The sequence below is a fragment of the Anguilla rostrata genome, chromosome 3, assembly GCF_018555375.3.
Source record: "Anguilla rostrata isolate EN2019 chromosome 3, ASM1855537v3, whole genome shotgun sequence".
NCBI classification, from domain to species: domain Eukaryota; kingdom Metazoa; phylum Chordata; class Actinopteri; order Anguilliformes; family Anguillidae; genus Anguilla; species Anguilla rostrata.
Window position 1 is genome coordinate 31155602 of NC_057935.1, and position 20421 is coordinate 31176022.

Consider the following 20421-nt stretch of genomic DNA (forward strand, 5'->3'; position numbering starts at 1 on the left):
CCGAACCCCATCCAGCACTTACTGTACCTTGTATCACTATCTTGATGTTGTAGCTTGTCATGCCTCCTCAGTTGACTTAGCATAGGTTAGGTCAGAGTAATGTTTACTGTCTGAACTGGACTTAATGTGTTCATGGCTATGAATAACTGTACAAAATGAGTATTGTACCTCATCGGACCTGTGTTTTGTAGTTGCTCCAATGATCTTCGGTATGCACTTACTGTACGTCGCTTTGGATAAAAGTGTCTGCCAAATAAATGTAATGTAATGTAATGTAACCATTGCATTCTCTCCTTATATACAAAAAGATCAAAGCAAAACAGTAAGTCATCAAATAAAGGCACAATTGTAACAAAACAGTATAGATCAATGATCCTGCTTGCACTACCTCTGTAAGCATATCACACCAGGTTTACCTTTGCATCTGGCTGGGCACTGACCCATAGAAATCAAGATCTTTAGTCAGCACCCCACAACTAAAGACACCAACTTGTTCCCCATGACATCAGTTGATTACATCAGACATGATTACATTGTATTATGGCAAAAGTTCACATAATGCTGATCCAATCGGATGATTTGCAACTGAGCACTGTCTTTTCACCACACTTGCTGACTCCATATCAGCACAGTAAACAGTCTGTTTTCCTTTGAGGGTCTGATAAGAAGCAGACTTCTGTGTACTGCCCTACATGGGCTTTAGCAAACGAACTAGGTGTAAAAAACAGCTTAGTCTTGCTGCTGGAGAGTAACATTTTTAAAAACTGCACATGCAATTTATAGCTGATTTGGAGTGGAACATAAGGAGGAACTGGAACATAAACCTGCCATTTGGCTCCACATTCCAACTTGTTTGACAGCTGTGTGATAAAATCAAGTCTGAACTGAGTTTCTCGCTGTGTGAAAGCAAGGTTTCAGATAAAGAGGTAGGGGAGTTAAGCTGTTTCAAAAACATTGCTCCTATTTGAGAGAGGAATCATAGTTAAGTTGGCTGAAGATGTAGAGAAGTACAAGCTGCGTGCTGTTATAACATTATTTCTGTATAACTTCTAATTCTATTAATACTAACTAATTCTACAAAACCTGCCACTGGGGATTTAGGTGAACATACATGCGTTCCACATAAACACAGTATGTTCTCTTTCTGATAACAAAGCACATATATTTAGCAACCACAAAGCTGACTCACCTTTTCACCCATTATATACATAAAAAGGCCTGGGTAATTCTTGCTGTCAGCCATACAGTAGGCTGAAGTTAAATAAACAGACACCTGCAATGGTTAAACTGCACTTTCTGTGAACATTACAGACTTAAAAAGGTCTGATGTTGTCAATGAGTGCACTCTGTATTTAGCATCAAAGCACTAACAGGTATCAACAGGATATATATATATATATATATATATGAAAGTCAGTCAATCATGGGGATATAAAAGAATATTTTCTCTAACAATGCCATTGTTGTTTTTCTAAATTCAGACTTAAAGTAAAACATAGGGGGACCATCAATATTGCCTGCACGTCCCTGATCAGCTCCTGTCTTTGCATTTTTATTTTGTGAACTGCAGTAGCTAAGTGATTGTCGGATATGTAGTGTTTACATTTCGGCCTTAGAGAGGGAAACAGTGAATAAGAATGTGGCCTGGCCTCCCCATCACAAGCATCAAAGCAAATGTGACTGGGGCAAGTTTAAATTCCACTGATCTAGGCTGACAATCTGTGGGTCTCACCTCCTCCGAAGAGACAAACCAGATGACACAGGACACCATATCGGGGGTCGGAGACCCTACATGTCTAACATTTCCCATTACTTTTAGTTTGAATGCAATCTTTAGGTAGGCCAGTCCTTGCCATAAATTAGTCTGACCCCCCTTCCCTTCTCTTCTAAACCTTAACCCGGCATCACCCAATCAGGGCAGACATCCTCAAGCCATGCTGGGTAAGGTATTTAAGATTCAAAGTATAAACATATTCTTAATTAATCCTTGCTTGTCCTACATGATATATAATCCAGTGTCTCCCTGACAATGGAGTTTAAACAGAACAAATCTGAGGAAGACTCCTCTACTATGGGAAGACCACTAACAATAGGCCAATGTGAAGGAAGTGACTTAAACTACATTGCAGTGAAATTAGCTAGGCAGCGATCAACAGCCAGGTAGTCAGTCATAGTCAACGTCAGTACAAAATCCCACCAAGCTTTTCATTAGCCTTATGTATAAGGGTAGAGGAGCACAAAATTAAACTCAACCCAAAGAAATGTAAAGTTTTACATGTCACCCACATGAGGCAACCCTGCCGACTCTCTCCATTGACCAGAACATCCTGGAAGTCTGTGACACTGTCAAGGTCCTGGGGGTCACCATCCAGAGTAATTTGCATTGGGACAGTCAGGTGGACCACATGCTGACCTCAGCGAACAGGAAGCTTTTTGCTCTGCGTCGCCTGAAGAAATTTGGTGTCCGAGACACAGAACTGGTTTCCATCTACACAGGCTATGTACGCCCGGTGCTGGAGTATGCAGTCCCAATCTGGCACACTCCCCTGACTACAGACCAGGCTAAAAGGCTGGAAAGCACACAGAAACGGGCTTGTAAAACCATACTTGGCCAGAGGTACTCAGGGTACCCATAGGCTCTCTGCACTCTCGGATTGTGCACTCTATCAGAGAGACGCACTCAACCGTGTCTTGGCTTTGCCAGAAAGCTGCTAAAGTCCAACTTCAGTGACTGGCTACCCCCCCCCCCCCCCCTCAGGGAGGAGCTCACAGGTCGTCAGACAAGGAACTCAAACAAACTGGCCATCCCAAGATGTCGAACTGAGAGATACAGGAGATCACCAATCCCCTGTATGTGCCGACTCCTAAATGACAGCGGATTTTAAATTTGGGATACGAGATTAGATCTCATCTTAGATAATTGCAATATTTTAAATTTTAGTTTACTTAGTATTGATGTTTTATTGTAACAGCAAAATAATTCAGTGTTTTTAATGACAACTGTCTTTATGAACCTGTAATAATGCTGAAAGGTCAATAAATAATAAAATAAAAATAATAAAATAATAAAATAAAATCATCTTTTAGGTTAGTTTCACTGTGCAGAATTTTTCAGTGCACCCTAAAAGCCTTTTGTATTGAATCACAATAAAATTATTTGGCCCTGAGATGCCAGAATACTCTCCACAACCTACTTTCATAACACTAATGGGACCAATACTATGATGCAGCATATTTTCTTTAACCCCTTAGCGCACATGCCAAATCTTGCAAATTCTTGCCCATTTAGGGGGTACTCTATTTAAAGTTACTATTTATAACTCCAGATGTGAACACCACAGAGACTTGCAAAATGGCTTAAATGAAGCAGGGCATTTGTACAATTTACAATACTAATGCAGATTAGTTTATATTAATAATTTTGGATGAAATGCTACAAATGCAATTGTCTAGACAAAAAATCTAAAATGAATTTGCACTTTTTTAGTTTGCAATGAAATACTGAGAGATTGCATATATACAGAAGGTTAAACTATACATGTGCTGGATCAAAAACTTCTTGACCATAAGTTCATTAAAAAAATAATAAAAAAATTAAAAAAAACTACTATAGATGTATAAAGCAAAAACTAAGCAGTGTACCCAGCAAATCTAACCAAAATGTCTAAATTATGCATTGCTGTAAATCACAACATATTCATGTATTTTACTGCAATTCAACTGTTTTGACTCAAGACACTCACTGTTGCATCATTTTCAAGTGGGAATTACAAGCTTTCTGTCAGTACAGTGGTCTAAAATATCTAGGGGTCCAGAAACATATCCAAAATCTCTCCGAAAATGAATAAAATGCTTTTTGTCCATTATAAAGCATATAAATGAGCCCCCTACTTTTTCTCATTTATTTTGTTATTCAGTGAGCAGCGTTTTCACTGCTGTATTGGCATATCTTAGGGTTATTTTCAGGTTTATCTTGTTACTATGACGGAATACAACTTTTTAGTGGTGAAAGAATATTTTTATGAATGCCAAGAGAGACAATATTGTCCATTATGTCATGGGTGGGGGTGTAGTTGTAGAAGAGACTGCAGGGAGTGGGTGCGTGTTAAATGAATGACCAAATCGACAATGGAGGCGCTGCGAAACTCCGTATTCGGCATAGTTGTCGTGTATCGTCTACTAATGAAACTAAAACAACGCGTTTCTGTTTTTAACTCATACTTTGGTTGCAGTAGCACTGAATGTCTGAGTTCAGTAATCTGGGCACGCCGGCGTGCCGACCACTAGGGTTAAGAGGTTAAGGTGGGTCAAAAGAGCACACTGAAGTATGCTTGAAGTACATGCATACAGTATACTAAGTGAAGTATACTTCAGCATGATATTTTTTCACAAGGGGCTGGGTTCACAGTAAATTGCATAAGTTTTGTGGGTTTTTGTTTTTTACGCATTAGTATACTAATTTGGAGAAGGCAAACAAATGGCTGATGGTCATTTTCATTTCAAAAGATCAGTTTAGTTTCATTACATTTTCATAAATTAATTGAATAAAACAAAATGCATGTTCTTGTTCTCTGGTTTTATTGTCAGTATTGACCAAATATGAAAACGTTTGTTGACAAATTTCATCATCAATTTTGTTTAATAAATTATCACTGCATGCAGTCCTGGGTGTAATATTCATCTCCACAAACCTTGAATGAAACCTGGTGTATTTTGAATGGTACTCTGCGGAAGAATACCATGTTTTCTTTCTGGTTTTGCAGAAGGCTATCTTATTGTTACCTTCCCAAGCAAACTCATCAGTCAGATGATAATATACATTATTTCTTGTTTGGGCAATGTTTACTATATTGTGCTTCTTAAAAAATGTAATTTTTGGGTGATGTACTTTTTCAAAAAGAATATTTGCACTGAATCATCTAAATCATGTAGCCTTACAGTGCTCTCTTTCCCCTTATGCTTGTTTTTACTCCTGTTTCACTATCATCTGTGTTAGTGTCACACTATTTTTGTGTGTATAAGTGCAAGGTGTTAGTGTTAGTGTTTTTGTGTGTAAATTGCTAATCTTTTTCCTGTGTTCTCAAGATAAGTTAAATATGTGCATATTTTTACATCCTGCCATAAAGTTGATAGTACTTAGTTGAGTTATTAAATCTAAATTCATTTATTGGATTATTCCAAATTTAATTACAGTTCAGTGTTCAAGGATCACTGATTAGGGGGTTACCCTCAGCTACCATGTTAGTGGCACAGCACTCTGAATCATAAACCCAGAATCACTGGAGATCACCCTTTATCAACCTCAACACTTAAAATTATTTAGAGGGAACTGTGTCAGGGTCTGGGGGAGGACTCAAAAGCAGACCAGATGTCCAGTGAAAAAACGTGGAGATTTATTTCCAGACACAGGGTACAGGATAAGCAACAGTCTCGTAGTCAGAATACAGGCGCAGGTCAAAAATCCAGAAATCCAAACACAAACAGGCAAAGGCACAGAATCAGGAGCAGAGACCAGGTCGATGGAAACAGGCGGAAGTCAATAATCAGAAGCTAGAATAACAAAGTCGGCAGGCTAGAAACGTAGTCGAAAAACAAGCAAAGTTCAAAAACCGGGAATACACAAAGATACAGAGATAAGGCTTGAACGGCACTGGCAAAAACAGAGGCACGATCTGGCAAAGAAAAAAGGTGCACACAGAAACTAAATAGCAACGCCAATGAGTGAAGATGGGATGCAGGTGAGGAAGGTAAGTGGAGGCTTGATTGTAGATGCGGAAACCGGTGGAACAGGGGCGGGGCGTGGGCGTGGACAGGAACCAGGAACCTAAGGGGGAAAAACAATAACAAACGCACACCCAAGCACACGAACACAGAAAACACAACCGCAAGCGAAAACAAGTAAACTGAAAATAAAAATAAATACACACTAGACAATAAATAAAAAAAATAAAAAATAAACAAAACTAAAACGGAACACAAGGAGAATCAGGCAGGATTCCTGACAAACTGACCCTCAGCACTTATGAAATCAGATGTCTCTATCTGACTTTGTTGGTGGATCATTCTATCAGCATGAAAGAGGAAACACAAACACACATATACAAAAATATAAGCTTTAATGACAAATAATTCCAGAAATTAACCATTTTGGTTGTAATATAGGATAGGATACTGGCACAGTATAGCACAATACAACTCATACATATAATGTAGCATGTAGTGACGAGTCAGACGTTACAGTATTAGTATTATGGTTCATAAGTGATACGCTATCTCAACAAGGTTGCTGGGTACCGTTACACGAAAACTCACTATAAATACAATTCTATGCCCGTAGCCTATGATTAGTATGAGACAGACAACAATCAGTTACACTCGACTCATAAGACAATGGTCTTTTAACCATACAGTTAGGTTTACAGTCTGGCAGCTGTCTTGCTACTGCCAGCCTCGTACAGAGGTACGCATAAATAGCTAACGGTAGGTTAAACCTTTGAATTATTGCGTTACTTATGAGTCAGAGTGTGGAGAGGAGAGGAAGAGAGGAAAGAGGGAAGAGAAAGCAATCCCCGAGACCCAGTTGAGGCAGCACGCACTAAAATCAAAGCCGGAAAATGCAGCTTGGACTAGACCAGCTTGATTGGCAACACCGGACTCCCAACATGAACCCGTCACTTCAAGGCGTAGATACACGGTTCCAAAGTGGTGCAAACACTCGGAAGTACAATGGTACAGCAATCCAGGGTAATTTGGTGGGGACACTGAGGCTAGGGTTGCTTCCTAAAAATCAACGTGAACCCCGGCTCGGGTATGGAGGAAAAAAGCTAAAATTTGAAAAAGGAAAAGGAGCCCAACCTCGGTTGTCAATGACTTAGGCTGCGTCCGAATAGTCTTTTTTGCTTAGGAAGGTTCCTAACTGAGTGAAATGACCCAGAAGTATCTAAGTGGCAGCCATGATAAAAGCTGTTCGAATTCTCTAAATGCTAAGGAAAGGTGCTTCAATGCTTCCTATCTTATCTCCATTCGCACTAGACCATCCTTTACGAAAGGAAAGGAGATAATACCGTCCCACAATTCCTTACGGCAGCAACATTCAAAGCGAAGCACCATTCGGCCGTTCACGAAAACGATCAACATGACTGAGTTGTGTGGTGGTTTTTAAGCTATTATATGCATAGGCTTATAATCAGATCATAATCAGCATATTAACCATAACACAGAAGTCTGTCTTTCAAGAAAAAGGGATATGAGACGTTTTTAGCCAGATTATGTTTTTAATTCAATATGTTTGAAACTTACGAATGATGATATGTACAGAAGTAAATTTGTAGGCATAACATGTTATGCCTATCTTGCATTAAATTTAATGAATTATTTTCATACAATCATACTAATTGGGATTCATGTTGATAAATATGAGTGGACAGGAGGGTGAGCGTGAGCAACCATTCTGAATGTGACAACCATTTCGTTTCACTATTGTGACTGGTAGCCTATATTCCTTTTTTATTTCAATTCCCACCTTGGTAATGAAGTAATATTTTTCACCGGGTTGTCCACGTTTATATAGCCTGCATGAAACAACGTGGTAAGAACGCACGACGCGAAGTATCTAAGATGTGCTTTTAGTAGTCCATCTTCGGAACATTGTAGTTTTACCAGGGCAGACGCAGGTCAATAAAATCTGCCGTCGCATAATTATGTAACCTAGTGTAAGTGTAGTCGGATTCTCTTAGCACCGCAGTTGTCTTTTCCTCAGTCCTTTTGAATTCTCCTTCACATCTTTCCTTAACCTCATGACGTTTTCCATCGAGGTCAAGGAAAAGTGGTTAGGAAAAGACATAGGACGTAATTTTTTTGACTATTCGGACACAGCCTTAAAATACCTGGCCGGGAGAGGGAGCGGTCTGAGCTGTCATTGGCTGTTTGGAGGGCACACCTTCATATCACGTCCACCTTTCCCATTGGGGGGCAAGTTTCAATAACTTTGGTAAATATTTCTTAAATTATGATCTAGTTGGATAATTATTTAGCGATGCAAGACAGGTCAATATACTTTGTCCCCTGACCTGCGTTGTGAGTATTAAAAGATGATCATACCAAACATAATTACTTTTGGTTCAGGTTACAGGAAGATGAAGAATTATTTCTTAGTTGTGCAGGCTAGGGATCTCAGAAACGCAATGCTGTAAGATTCTAATAGCCTGCACTCAATTTGAAATGTTTTTCAGACCCGTTGGATATTGGAATGGTATTTGCTAATTATTCTTAACACGATTCGCTGGCATGAATGGAGTGGCCTTGAAATACCAAGGGTGCTCGCCCGCTAGTCGTCGGTGGTGCTCTATATGAATACGTAGCGATTATCTAGGCACCGATCTGGCGCAGTCCGAAGCTATCACACTCTGGGAGGTTCACACCTCGGGAGTGGTTAACAACAAATGAACTTTCGTTACTATGCCTTCACTACACGCAAGGAGGTTGTTAATCCCCCCAGTGTTATCTATAGCTTTGAACATAAAATTATGAGTATCTGGCATGAGACTTCTGGTGACCCTGAAGGGAAGTGGAAGTAGTGTTGGAATCTTGAAAGTAACAGACACATACTCATTTGGGAGCTTATGTAGAAATAAAGAATTTGAGCCCTCGGAGAGAGGACTGCAGAGAAATCCCTTACAACTTCCCTACAATCCATATTTCACTTCCATCCATCACATGCTATTTGGGACTATCCAGAAGTGTGAAACACTGAAATGAAGATTTCAGTGTTTCACACGAATGCATAGTCCCAAATTGTATAATTAGTCATGTGTTTGTGCTGATGAAGTATCAATAGCTATTCTCAAAGACAACTCGGTAGGCCTGCAGGAGGAAATAGAGGATAACTACTGTGAACATCAAGAGGCTTGTTTGAGGTATCATAAATGCACTGGTCTTCCTTAACATCCTGGTAATAAAATAAAATAAACACTTGATATGACTACCCATAATGAAAAATTAGCTAAAGTTGAAATATTATTACTATTTAGGATTACTGTCTAGGAGACAATGAGTCTCTAGGATTCAACATAATTTTTAGCTTGATAAGGCCACCACTGAAATTTCCATATTAGCCTGCTGGTTTGCCATAACCATTGTAGCTTCAATATAGCAACTTCTTAGCAACTTACTGCCAGGTTTTTAAAAACTCTTCATTTAAACAGCTTCATTTGTGTTTGTAATACGGGCGACAAATTAAAGGAAAAACCTGAATAAATGAGTGGAGAAACAACAAATTCAAATGTTCCCATACAGGTGTACTGCATGACACAATCAAACAATTAACATCCTATCATGCTCTGTGACTTGTATAAAAAGGCTGAGGTTGGTCAAGTTGATCAAGATGGCAGGAGGAAAAGATCTAAGTGGCTTTTTAAGTGGGTTCATTATTGGTGCACGGATGGCAGGAGCTTCAGGCACAAAGACTGCTCAACTGGCTAGTGTTTCAATAGGAAAACTGACTAAAGTGACATCTGCCTTTAGATCAATGGGAAAGACATCAGTAAATAGGGTCAAAAATTATGGTGGAAGTGCACATTTGATGACAGTGATGCTCATGCATTAGTGTGATCTGTAAGGACAAACAGGTGACTGAGAATGTCAATGCAGGACGTGATCAGGCCGTGTCAGCAAGAACAGTCCTTCGACAGCTACATAGAGAGGGATATTACAGTAGGGTTGCAGCGTATAAAACTCTTATTACAATGAAGAATACACATTTTAGAGATCAGATGTGTGAAAACCATAGGAACTGGTCTACAGAGATGTGGAAGAAAGTGATATGGTCAGATGAGTCATCTTTCACCATATTCTCAACAAGTGGGCGAGTGCATGTATAGCAAAAGCCTTACCCCAACATTGAGGGGATCTGGTGGCTTTGTTATGCTGTGGAGGCATTTTCCTGGCATTGTCTGGGTCCACTTGTCCCCTTAGAGGGAAGGGTCACTGCAAATTAATACAAAGTTATTCTGAATGATCACCTTTATCCTATGATGAAACATTTCTATCCTGATGGGAGTGGTCTCTTCCAGGATGACAATGCCCCCATCCACAGGGCACGAGGGGTCACTGAATGGTCTGATGAGTATGAAAATGATGTGAATCATATTTTATGGCCTTCGCAGTCACCAGATCTCAACCCAATTGAACACCTATGGGAGATTTTGGACTGACATGTTAGACAGTGCTCTCCACCACTATCATCAAAACACCAAATGAGGGAATATCTTTTGAATAGTGTTTCATCCCTTGAGTAGAGTTCTAGAGACTTGTAGAATTTATGCCAAGGCGGATTGAAGCTGTTGTGGTGGCCTAACACCTCACTAAGACACTTTATTTTAGTTTTTCCTTTAATTTGTCACCCATCTGTGTATCATCGCGCCCATATATACTTGTTGAATATTTCATTCCAAAACCATGGGCATTTATATGGAGTTGGACCCCCTTTTGCTTCTGTAACAGCCTCCACTCTTCTGGGAAGGCTTTCCAGTAGATTTTGCTACATGGCTGTGGGGATGTTTCATTCAGCCACAAGAGCATTAGCGAGGCTGGGCACTGATGTTGGGTGTAATTCCAATTCATCCCAAAGGTGTTTGATGGCGTAGAGGTCAGGGCACTTTGCAGAGGTCAGGGCATTATCATGCTGAAACAGGAAAGTGCCTTCCCCACACTGTTGTCACAAAATTGGAAGCAGTGCAATTCTCTAGAATGTCATTGTATGCTGTAGCATTAAGATTTCCTTTCACTGGAACTAAGAGGCCTAGCCCAAACCATGAAAAACACCCTTAGACTATTATTCCTCTTTACAGTTGGCACTATTCAGGCCAGTACAGTTGGCACTATGGAATCTGCCAAACCCAGATTCGTCCATCAGACTGCCAGATAGTGAAGCATAATTAATCACTCCAGAGAACTTTCCACTGCTCCAGAGTCCATTGGCAGTATGCTTTACACCACTCCAGCTGACGCTTGGAATTGCGCATGGTGATCTTAGGCTTTTGTACGGCTGCTCGGCCATGGAAACCCATTTCATGAAGCTCTTGATGAACAGCTCTTGTGCTGCCGTTGTTTACAGAGGTAGTTTGGAACTCTGCAGTGAGTGTGAGCTTGTGTGGCCTACCGCTTCTTGGCCAAGATATATGTTTATACGTTTCCACTTCACCATATCAGCACTAACAGTTGACTCAGGCAGGCCCCCTTTTATTAGGTACAGCTGTTCATTAACACAAATACCCTCCAAACAGCGAATCATGTGGCTCAATATATAGAACATACAGACATGGTTTAGTTTTTCGTTCAACCAAAAATAAGAATGGGAAAGCTGCGTGAATTGTAACACTAGATTCTTATGTGACTTTACGTTAATTTATACGTTATTGACAGCATGGGGTCATTTGTCCTCTTTGTTTGACCCATCCTAGCTACTTCACTACTGGGGAGTACCCTCTGGAGTACCCGGAGGGAACCCAGTTTGAACACGGGAAGAACATGCAAACTCCATGCAGATAGGAGCCGGACCAAGTGTGATAAACAAAAAACAAAACAAAAAACATCCAGTGAGTGGGTGTTCTGTGGCCAAAAATGCCTCGTTAATGAGAGGGGTCAGAGGAGAATAGACAGACTTATTTAGTTACAGAAAGACCACAAATGCTTGAATAACAGGTTTTTTTTACAATAGTGGTGTGCATAAGAGCATCACTGAACAACACATCGAACCTCAAAGTGAATCTTCTACAGCAGCAGAAGACCATGCCAGGTTCCACTCCTGTGAGCTACGAACAGGAAGATATGGGTACATTGGGCACATGATCAACAAAATTGGACAATTAAAGATTGTTGCCTGGTCAGACTTATCTCAATTCCTGCTGCAACATGCTGATGGTGGGGTTATAATTTGACGTAAATAGCAAGAATCCATGGGTCTATCCTGCCTTGTGTCAACAGTACAGTCTGGTGGTGGTGGTGAAATTCTATGGGGACACGTTTTCTTGGTGCACATTAGGCCCCTAGTCCACCTTAATAGCAAATGAGCATAATTTTAATGCCACAGCATACTTAAGCATTGTTGCTGACCATGTGCATCCCTTTATGGCCACATTCTACCCTTTCTACAATGGATACTTACAGCTGGATAATGCATCATGTCACAAAGCTTGCATTTTCTGGTTCCATGAACATAACAATGAATTCAGTTTACTCCAATGGCCTGCACAGTCCCCAGATCTCTAGCCAATAGAGCACCTTTAGAATGAGACAGAATGAGAGGTTCACAGCTAGAACGGGTGCCCGAAAAATTTGTAGGAACTGCCAGATGCTATCGAGTCAGCATGAACCAAAATCCCTAAGGAATGTTTTCCACACCTTTTTGAATCCATGCCATTAAGCATTTATGCTCTTCTGGAGGCAGAAGGAGGTACTACCCGATGCTAGAAATGTGGCCACTGATTGTACATTTTCTGTAAAGAGACTATGGCTATGAATCAGTTGACATTTGTCCTTAATTTTGACTAACAATTATAAGCAGTATTTATTTTTCTTCACTAACAGTTTAAAGAGTTCAGAAATCATTGAAACTAACTGGACAATTGTTGCTCATATCTTTCTACCTCTTTTGACAATAATGAAAATCTGTGCTCACACACACGTGCACACACACACGCCCAGAAAACAAATATGACCAAGTTTAGTGCATAAATAATTGATTAGCTTTTTAAAAGGATTTTTAGGTTGTTCTTAAAGGTCTCTGGTTTAAATCATTTTTACTCGGAACATCCCACTAAACTTGCCTTTCCTTTCAATCTCAGGTATTACTACCTGGCTTTCCGGGCTCACCAAATGCCAGACATCAGCAGAGAGAATACTATTGCCATCCTGGAGCAGGCAAAACTCGACAACTGGGTGTTGGGGAAGACCAAGGTAAAGGAGAACCAACCAAGGGATTATTCAAAGCTTGTTTCTTCCATTCAAGACACCCAGAGGATTTACTTAGAAATTCCCTGTCCGCTTAGAAGAGGCTGTTTTCCTGGCTGGCTCCCTTGCATACAAAACAAAAGGCCTCCCTTTGATCCCCTTTCTTTTTGGTCTTAACTACAAAAACCTTAGTTATGGGTGCATTATTTATGAGCCTCACAGACCAAATTGTTGATATTAGTTGTTTAAAAAAGTAATTTAAAGCCAAGTTCAAATAAATGTTTTTTCATTAAAAAAAGGTACCAATGCCCCCCTTTGCAATTGTTGTTGGCTTTGATGGACATGAGAGTGCGTGACCTGTGGCCTCATTTATAAAAATGGCCTTACATTTGCATGAACTTAAACAAAATCTTAAAATCATTCCCAAAGTTGTACTTACTCTGGATTTATAAAAATAACTGAGACTGAAAATAGTTGCTCACATTGTTTTAAAGTGGCCTATCTCTGTATTATATGCCCGTGACATGTAAATCTTGCATTAACTTCAAGTTTGAACTTGTGTGAACGTGTGAATATGGCCAATAACAGCCATTTCCTTGAAAGAAGGTTGAGTTTCAACATCTTGCAATGTGTCTTTCACTCTTCATGCCTAAAATGCTAAGTTAAATTAAAGTGGGATTTTATAAATAATTACTTAGTCATGGTTTTCTGTGTAAACCCCTATTTAAATCCAATTTGATCTTCAGACCTTTTCATAAATCAGGCTCCTGGACTTGTTACACAAGAAATTGAGTGTTTTTTACAGAGATGACCTGGAGTGGTTTCTCACAAAGGTAATCTGGACAGAATTCTAACAGAGGTGACTTGGACAGGTTTCTTCCAAAGCTGGGCTGGTCATTCACAGGGGTAACCTGAACTCATTTCTGATAGACTTGGCCCAGACTGGTTTCTCATAGATGTAACCACATTTGGTTTCTCAGAGGTAACCAAGTCTGGTCTCACAGGTCTTCCTGAAGTACTACCATGTGGAGCAGCTGAACTTGCTGCTGAGAGAGGTGATTACATGGGTTGTGGTGATGCAGGCCTACACCAAGGGCTGGTTGGGGGCACGGCGCTACCGCAGAGAGAGAGAGAAGAGGACCCATGGAGCCATCATCATCCAATCATGTAAGCACCACTTATCATGATCGACCAGTAGAGTGTTCATCCCACAGTGAGGTGCACTTGAGAACTGTCAAATTTTATACTTGCAGCTAGTAACTAATGTTACCAGTCAATTTAGATTAAGAGCAATGTTTAGAGGAATGTTTCACAAAAGACACAGAAAAGAAACTTAGTCTGGCCTTAAAAGGGATGTTTAAGAAGCAAGCATGGCCATGGGATTTTGATCCACTTTCTTGTTGAAACTTTGTTTTGTCTTTTATGTGTGTGAAATTTGATTCTTTTCCAGTGACTCATCAGCAATCTGTCTCTGTTCTCAGCTTGGAGAGGTTATATTGCCCGTCAAAATCTCAAACAAATAAAAAAGGAGAGAGAAAAGGCTGCTGTCTGCATACAATTGGGTAAATCAACTGCGTACACTTTGACACTGTTTCAAAACATCACAAACTATCAAAGAAATCCCAGCAGGGTATTTGCACCCAGTAAGCATGTCCTTGTGTCTAAAAACATTGCCTAATATCATGCATTCATAAGATAAGCTAAAAGCATCCATTGACCATATTTTGATGACAATGGTAGCACAGATGCTCTTGGGAAGTGGAATTGCTCATTTTGTCCTGCAGAAACTGAATGTTGGTTTGGTAGTTTAGTGGTCTGCAGTGAACCCTATTCTCTCAACATGGGTTGGGTGGCACAATGGGGGTTATGTCAATAAAAGTATTTGGTGGTTTGCATGTTTTGTGTTGAATAATGTCTTTGTGTTTTAATCTACCTAGACAACTTTTAAACTTTACAGAGAAGGTGCCATCCCATGCAGTCAGACAAGGAATAATGTCAATCCTGCTGTGTTTGTGTTGATTTGTTTGTTGTCATTTCTGTTGGAAACATGTTTTGTGTCAGTATGGTTTTTGAGACACTGAACATTTAATTTTATAATATGTAATGTAATTTTCCACCCTAAATTACTCCAAATTATTTCACAGAGTGGAAGAAGCACAAATCAGCACAAACGAATGACAGCGCTTTGGGTCTATATGGAGATTACTGGGGTAGAAGATGGTGTCACAGCTTACTTATGACCACTCTTCTTACTGTGCATCAGTGAAAATAAGTGCATCAGTGAAACATAATTGAAGTAGAAAATAGTGCCGCCTAGTATTACAAAAAATAACTAAATTAACCATAAGAAATCAATACTTTAGGCTTTAATCAAACTAAGAGTCCAATAATAAACTAATCAAGCAATGAGTTCCACATGTTTCTCATGTTGGATGTGGACTTTTGGGGTGTCATAAATCCACATGTGGTAACGCTACATCTCCTGAACAAGTGTCAATTCGCTTATGACCTTGAAGCAGTGCTACTGAGGGGAAAAATGGCAGTCAAGCTGATTGTTCATAATGAAACTAAACATCCAGCACAACCACAGGTAATTTATTCCTCTTTCAATCAAACTGCACTGCAGGTGTACTACAGTCTCCAATCACAAAATTACTAAAAACTGCCTTGACTACAAAAATAAGGTTCCATGTGTCTGTTAAAGACCACTGTGTGACAGAAAGGACATCTGTGCATGATTGTCAGTACATCTGAGAAAAACATCTTTTTTTCAGTGACCAACATAAAAAGGCCTCATGAAGGCCTCTAAACTTTTTTTGTGCAATTCCCTTTTGATCTCAGTAAGCCTCATATGAAATAATTAATTAATAATGTATGAAGAAGCTTTTGAAAGTTTTGGGCAGGATTTGGTCTCAGTGTTTCAATAGAGTATATTGCACATACTGTGATCCCTTCTTTTCCTTTCATCTCTTTCCCAGTAAAAAGGCAACAGAGGGGCTTATTTCCTCTGTTTCCTCATGACTTCCTCTCTCAAATTCCTGTCCTATTACAGTATGCTTGCATACCAGAAACAAGATCAAACTTTCCATCTGAAATAATGTACCTTGACAATGATCAAATTGACCTCGACCCCCCAGTCTGTGAAGTGGACTGCATCTGCATTTTTGCCCCTCAGATCTCAGCAGGGCTGGAGGACTGCTGGCCATCAACCAGATTAGATTGTGAAAAATAGAGTTGCATCTCAGCAATGTGCTTAAGCTTTCTTTTCCCGCATGGCTAATATTACAACTCAAATGTAAAGCTCTTTTCACTACTGTTGTTTCTGTCAGGACCACTGTCATCAAAGTAGAACTTTATTGACAATAACGGCAATACAGTTAAGTTTGGCGGTATGGCTCTGTTCTGGCTGTTTAAGTAGACCACCCTGTTAGTGAATGTACTGTGATAGGCGAACATCACTCAGCTGAGCCATCAGCTGATTCAGTCGGAGCGCTTGACTCTCGTGGCCTGCCAGAACTACGCGATGGTCCATATTTATGCAATTAGCAATTAATTAGCAGCTGAAAATGTACTGAAAATGTACTCCACATGCTCAAATATGTTCTTGTGGCCAAGAGGTTAATATCGGACTCAAAGGTTGTGTGGAAATGTGGAATTTGGCATGTTTTACGCACAAAAGAAGAGCTAAAATGGAGGGGATATACACTGCATTCTTTTGATGCAGATATTAGTCTGACATGTTATTTCTTGATCATAATATTTATACAGCTGTTGTTCAATATCAATGTTATTTGGCTAACAAAACTAAGGACAAGCAGAGTATGCTGTGCATAAAGGAGTTATTATCCTATAATTAGTGATGAGTCATTCAGCGGCCCTGGATGTAATAATGTGAACTAACTCTTTAAGAAACACATGGATTATGGTTATCTTCAGCAGAAATATTACAGTATGATCAAGGTTTACCATTTAGCACTGGCGCTTTGCTTTTAAAAAAAAAAAATTACTGATACAAATGGCACGGTGGCAACAATTCAAACTATAACAGGCTGGCACCACCAGAAACCAAAGACAAATTCTCTTGAAAAGCACTTCATGGACTCACTCATTTTACAGACATCTGACCAGGCTTCATTTACAAAATTATCAGCAATCTCCTTCAATTTCAGCTCCTGAGCTCTGACGCTCTTGACAGACAGTAGCCTAGGCTATAGCAAGTTCTTTCAGTCTCTCATGGCAAATGCTGCGTCAGGTAGTTCTTGATTAATTTGAATTTGAAAAATGATTCATTCATTTAAACAATGCTCTGCTGTTGCTACTGTGACAGGCAATGTCATAACTGCAGTAGCGTACACCCTGCACCAAAGGTTACCGGATGATGCAATAAGCATTATGGGTTTGAGTGTTGATGCTCTCAGTTTTAAAACATGGCCTGAATGACAGCAGTTGAGCTAGGAAGGTTGTTGATATACCTGTGGTGAGACTTTTTGACACAGTTAAGTTGTGGATTTGACAATTGCTTTCTTAAAAAGCCGTCCAACTGTGGCAACTCTGTCTACCATTCTCTCCTGGTCCATTTTCTGTTTTCTCTTCTGAGATCCACTTTTTCCATTTATAAGGTTGATAAGCAATTTTTATAAGTTTAGTTGTAGATAGGACTTTGCTCTTTTCCTCAGCTAGCTAGCTGACCTTACAATTTGACCAGCAAAACCGTAGGTAACAGTAGTGACAAATAGACACTTTACATTGGAAATAGCATGCACAGACATATTTCCCAGCAATTTTTGCATATCAGAAAATAATAATAGTAGTACCAAAGAAATGACCACAAATTATTTAATTGAATAGTTTAAACAATATGTTTTTCCCTGACCAAGATGAGTTTACTTGAACGATATATAAAAAAACAGTGAAATGCCCGTATTCTCTGATGTTTAACGCGTCTCAAATGCAATTAAGGGCTTGTGCGTAAACGTACCTACTGTTTTTTCCACACACTGCTAGTTATGAAAGTGTTTGTCATGTTTATAAATGGAAGTGTTTTTAATGGGGTGTTGTGGACACAACAAACGTACTAATGGTTTGCATGTCAGTAGAGAATAGGGATAGCAAACATTTAGACATGTGCTGTTTGCAGGTTACGTTACCTACATTAGCCTAATAAAAAAAAGTAGTTAAACAGAAGAAACGCCACAGCCGTCAGCTGTTGTAACTTTTTAAGGAAATCAATACATCTGCCATCATGAAATACATATGGCTCCCCGTTCGTGACTTTTGCTAAACATATACATTGAACATTTTGATATAATTTGAATGTCAATATTACGTAAGGGAATAAAGTTATAAACACTTAATTAAATGGCCATGAATGGCTTTGCAATAAAAAGTTGCTCTTTAATGCTGTCATTTGCTTGTACTTTCAAAGAATGTAGCCCAGTAAACACATGCCTGAATATAGATGGAATGTAGATCTTTTGACATGGTCTTTTGGACAAGGTTGACATGACATAAAGGACTAGGTTAGCTCTATTCCATCCTAATTCAGCTCAGGTTTTACTTCCATATGGCCTGGCTAAATCCTAGCCAGCTAGAAAGCTTTCACATTGCAACCACATTGGTATAACATAATACAGTCTATATGTTTGATGAAAGCACTAGGTTTGGTTGAAATGTGATTGTTTTATAGACAGCTAGGACATAAGCAGGCTATATCAGGGTACAGTATGAGTGCATTAGTGGTAAATAGAGCTAACTTTTGTGCATTTATCTGTCAACTTAGATTTCCATCCTCTCAGACGTTTAGATACCATCTGTATTCAGCCTAGGGCACACTGGGAAACAACCAATATTCATCTGTAGTCATGAAATGCTACTATGAGGAACTTGCATGTGAAATGATAGAGAATGGATTCCAGGAATATAAATGAGTTCCCACAAGGATTATACAGTTGCAAAAGCAATAGTTCCAAAGTAATAGGCAATTTTTAGTTAGCAAATAAGGTTTCATAATGAGTTCGAGATTTGCCTGAGCCTTAGGTGGAACTCGATCGTGGGCCTTGAAAATCCCTTAGGCAAGTGTGTTACCAGCGAGCCACCAGCAAAGTAGCCACAGTGGCCACACATTTTTTTCAGTTAAAAATGTATGTGCCCATTTTGTGTGTGTGTGATGTTTTGATTGGCTGGTGTAGCTAAATTTCCAATGGGGAGATGTGTTGTTTGTGGCCTTGGAGCATGATGTAGTAGCCAGGAAAGGAGAGGTAGAAGGAAAAAAATCTAAATCTCATAAGTTTGGGGCTTTATTGTGTGGCCCGGTGAAGTTGTTTGTGAATTCTGTCGACATGAGGTCAGAAGGTACAGAAATGAATGTTTTTAAGGACTGAGAGTCCGTGGTCATTTTGGTTATTTCTGTAGGAAACCAAACTCTTGGTTCTGTATAGGTATGGGGCATACCGCTCTTCCAAAGCGTAACTTGGTAGGATGGCATACCTGCCATCCTAATTGTGAGCTTTTTGCTTGATTAAATATTTGTCTTGAAAGGCATAATTGTTATTGTTAATATAGCTTTCATTCACCCTTTAAGTTTTGCGAAAATTAAACTGATTACTGGATCCTTCATTTGTGTTTTTTTTTTGCAAGTGCTAAACCCAGGACATGTTTTGACCCTTTGTGTCCACAAACTTGAACTAATGAGAGATAACATTTTCCAAGAGGAACAAAATAAAGAAAAAGTTTTCTGAAAAAAAATATTTCAGTAAATTGTGTTGGCCAGAATGTACAACTGTGTCATGTGTAGCATAATTTTGAGGTATGACTTGATACGAAATGATATGGAGTTCTGTATTACTGCCTGTTAAAGCTTACAGGGGGCACCATGTCCGTAAAGACTGTCCTGTCCAGAAGTACAGTGTTAATCCTGCAAAAGGTCCCCAGCTATTATCCAGTACCATGGATATAAGTGACGAGCCAGCAAGGTAAAGTTTTCTCTCTCTCCATGCCTGCATGATGTTTGGATGTGTGTGTGTGTGTGTGCGTGTGTGTGTTGAGCCCAGCAGATAATTAAAGCTGAGTGCCTGCTCCGGTGTTATTAGTGAGGAGGATTATTCATGGTGTTCATGTTTGTTTGTTTTTCTGGTTGTTGTGGTTTTCACAGGCTTTCACAGGTCACTGACTCATTCACAAAACGTGCGTATGAGCACATTTCATTGTAAACTGTATGTAAGAACATCTCCATTAACCTTTCAGAATTTATCTTTTTTTTTAATCTTTACTTGTTTATGACTGTATCCTTATGCTAATCACATGAGCAGGATTGTGCATAAAATTTACAAACAGCTAGCATTCATCATTTCATACACCTGGGATATACACAAAAACAAAGGTCTGAACATGTGTTATGAACAATTTTAGGAACATTTTTAAGAACAATAGTAAGAATAATTTAAGAAAAGTTTAGTGAATAAGGCCCATTGAGTT

At 39.4% G+C, this 20421-nt stretch overlaps 1 protein-coding gene across 2 annotated transcripts in view; it reads left to right on the forward strand.

Moving 5' to 3' along the window:
- The window catches only part of myo3b (myosin IIIB), a 346614-nt gene that overhangs the window by 211792 nt on the left and 114401 nt on the right, over positions 1-20421 (forward strand). For both annotated transcript variants that reach the window (XM_064327164.1, XM_064327165.1), the window contains exons 19-22: positions 12843-12954; positions 13953-14115; positions 14430-14510; positions 19805-19919. In XM_064327164.1, coding sequence (XP_064183234.1) covers positions 12843-12954; positions 13953-14115; positions 14430-14510; positions 19805-19919 — 471 coding nt within the window. The remainder of the gene's footprint in view (positions 1-12842; positions 12955-13952; positions 14116-14429; positions 14511-19804; positions 19920-20421) is intronic.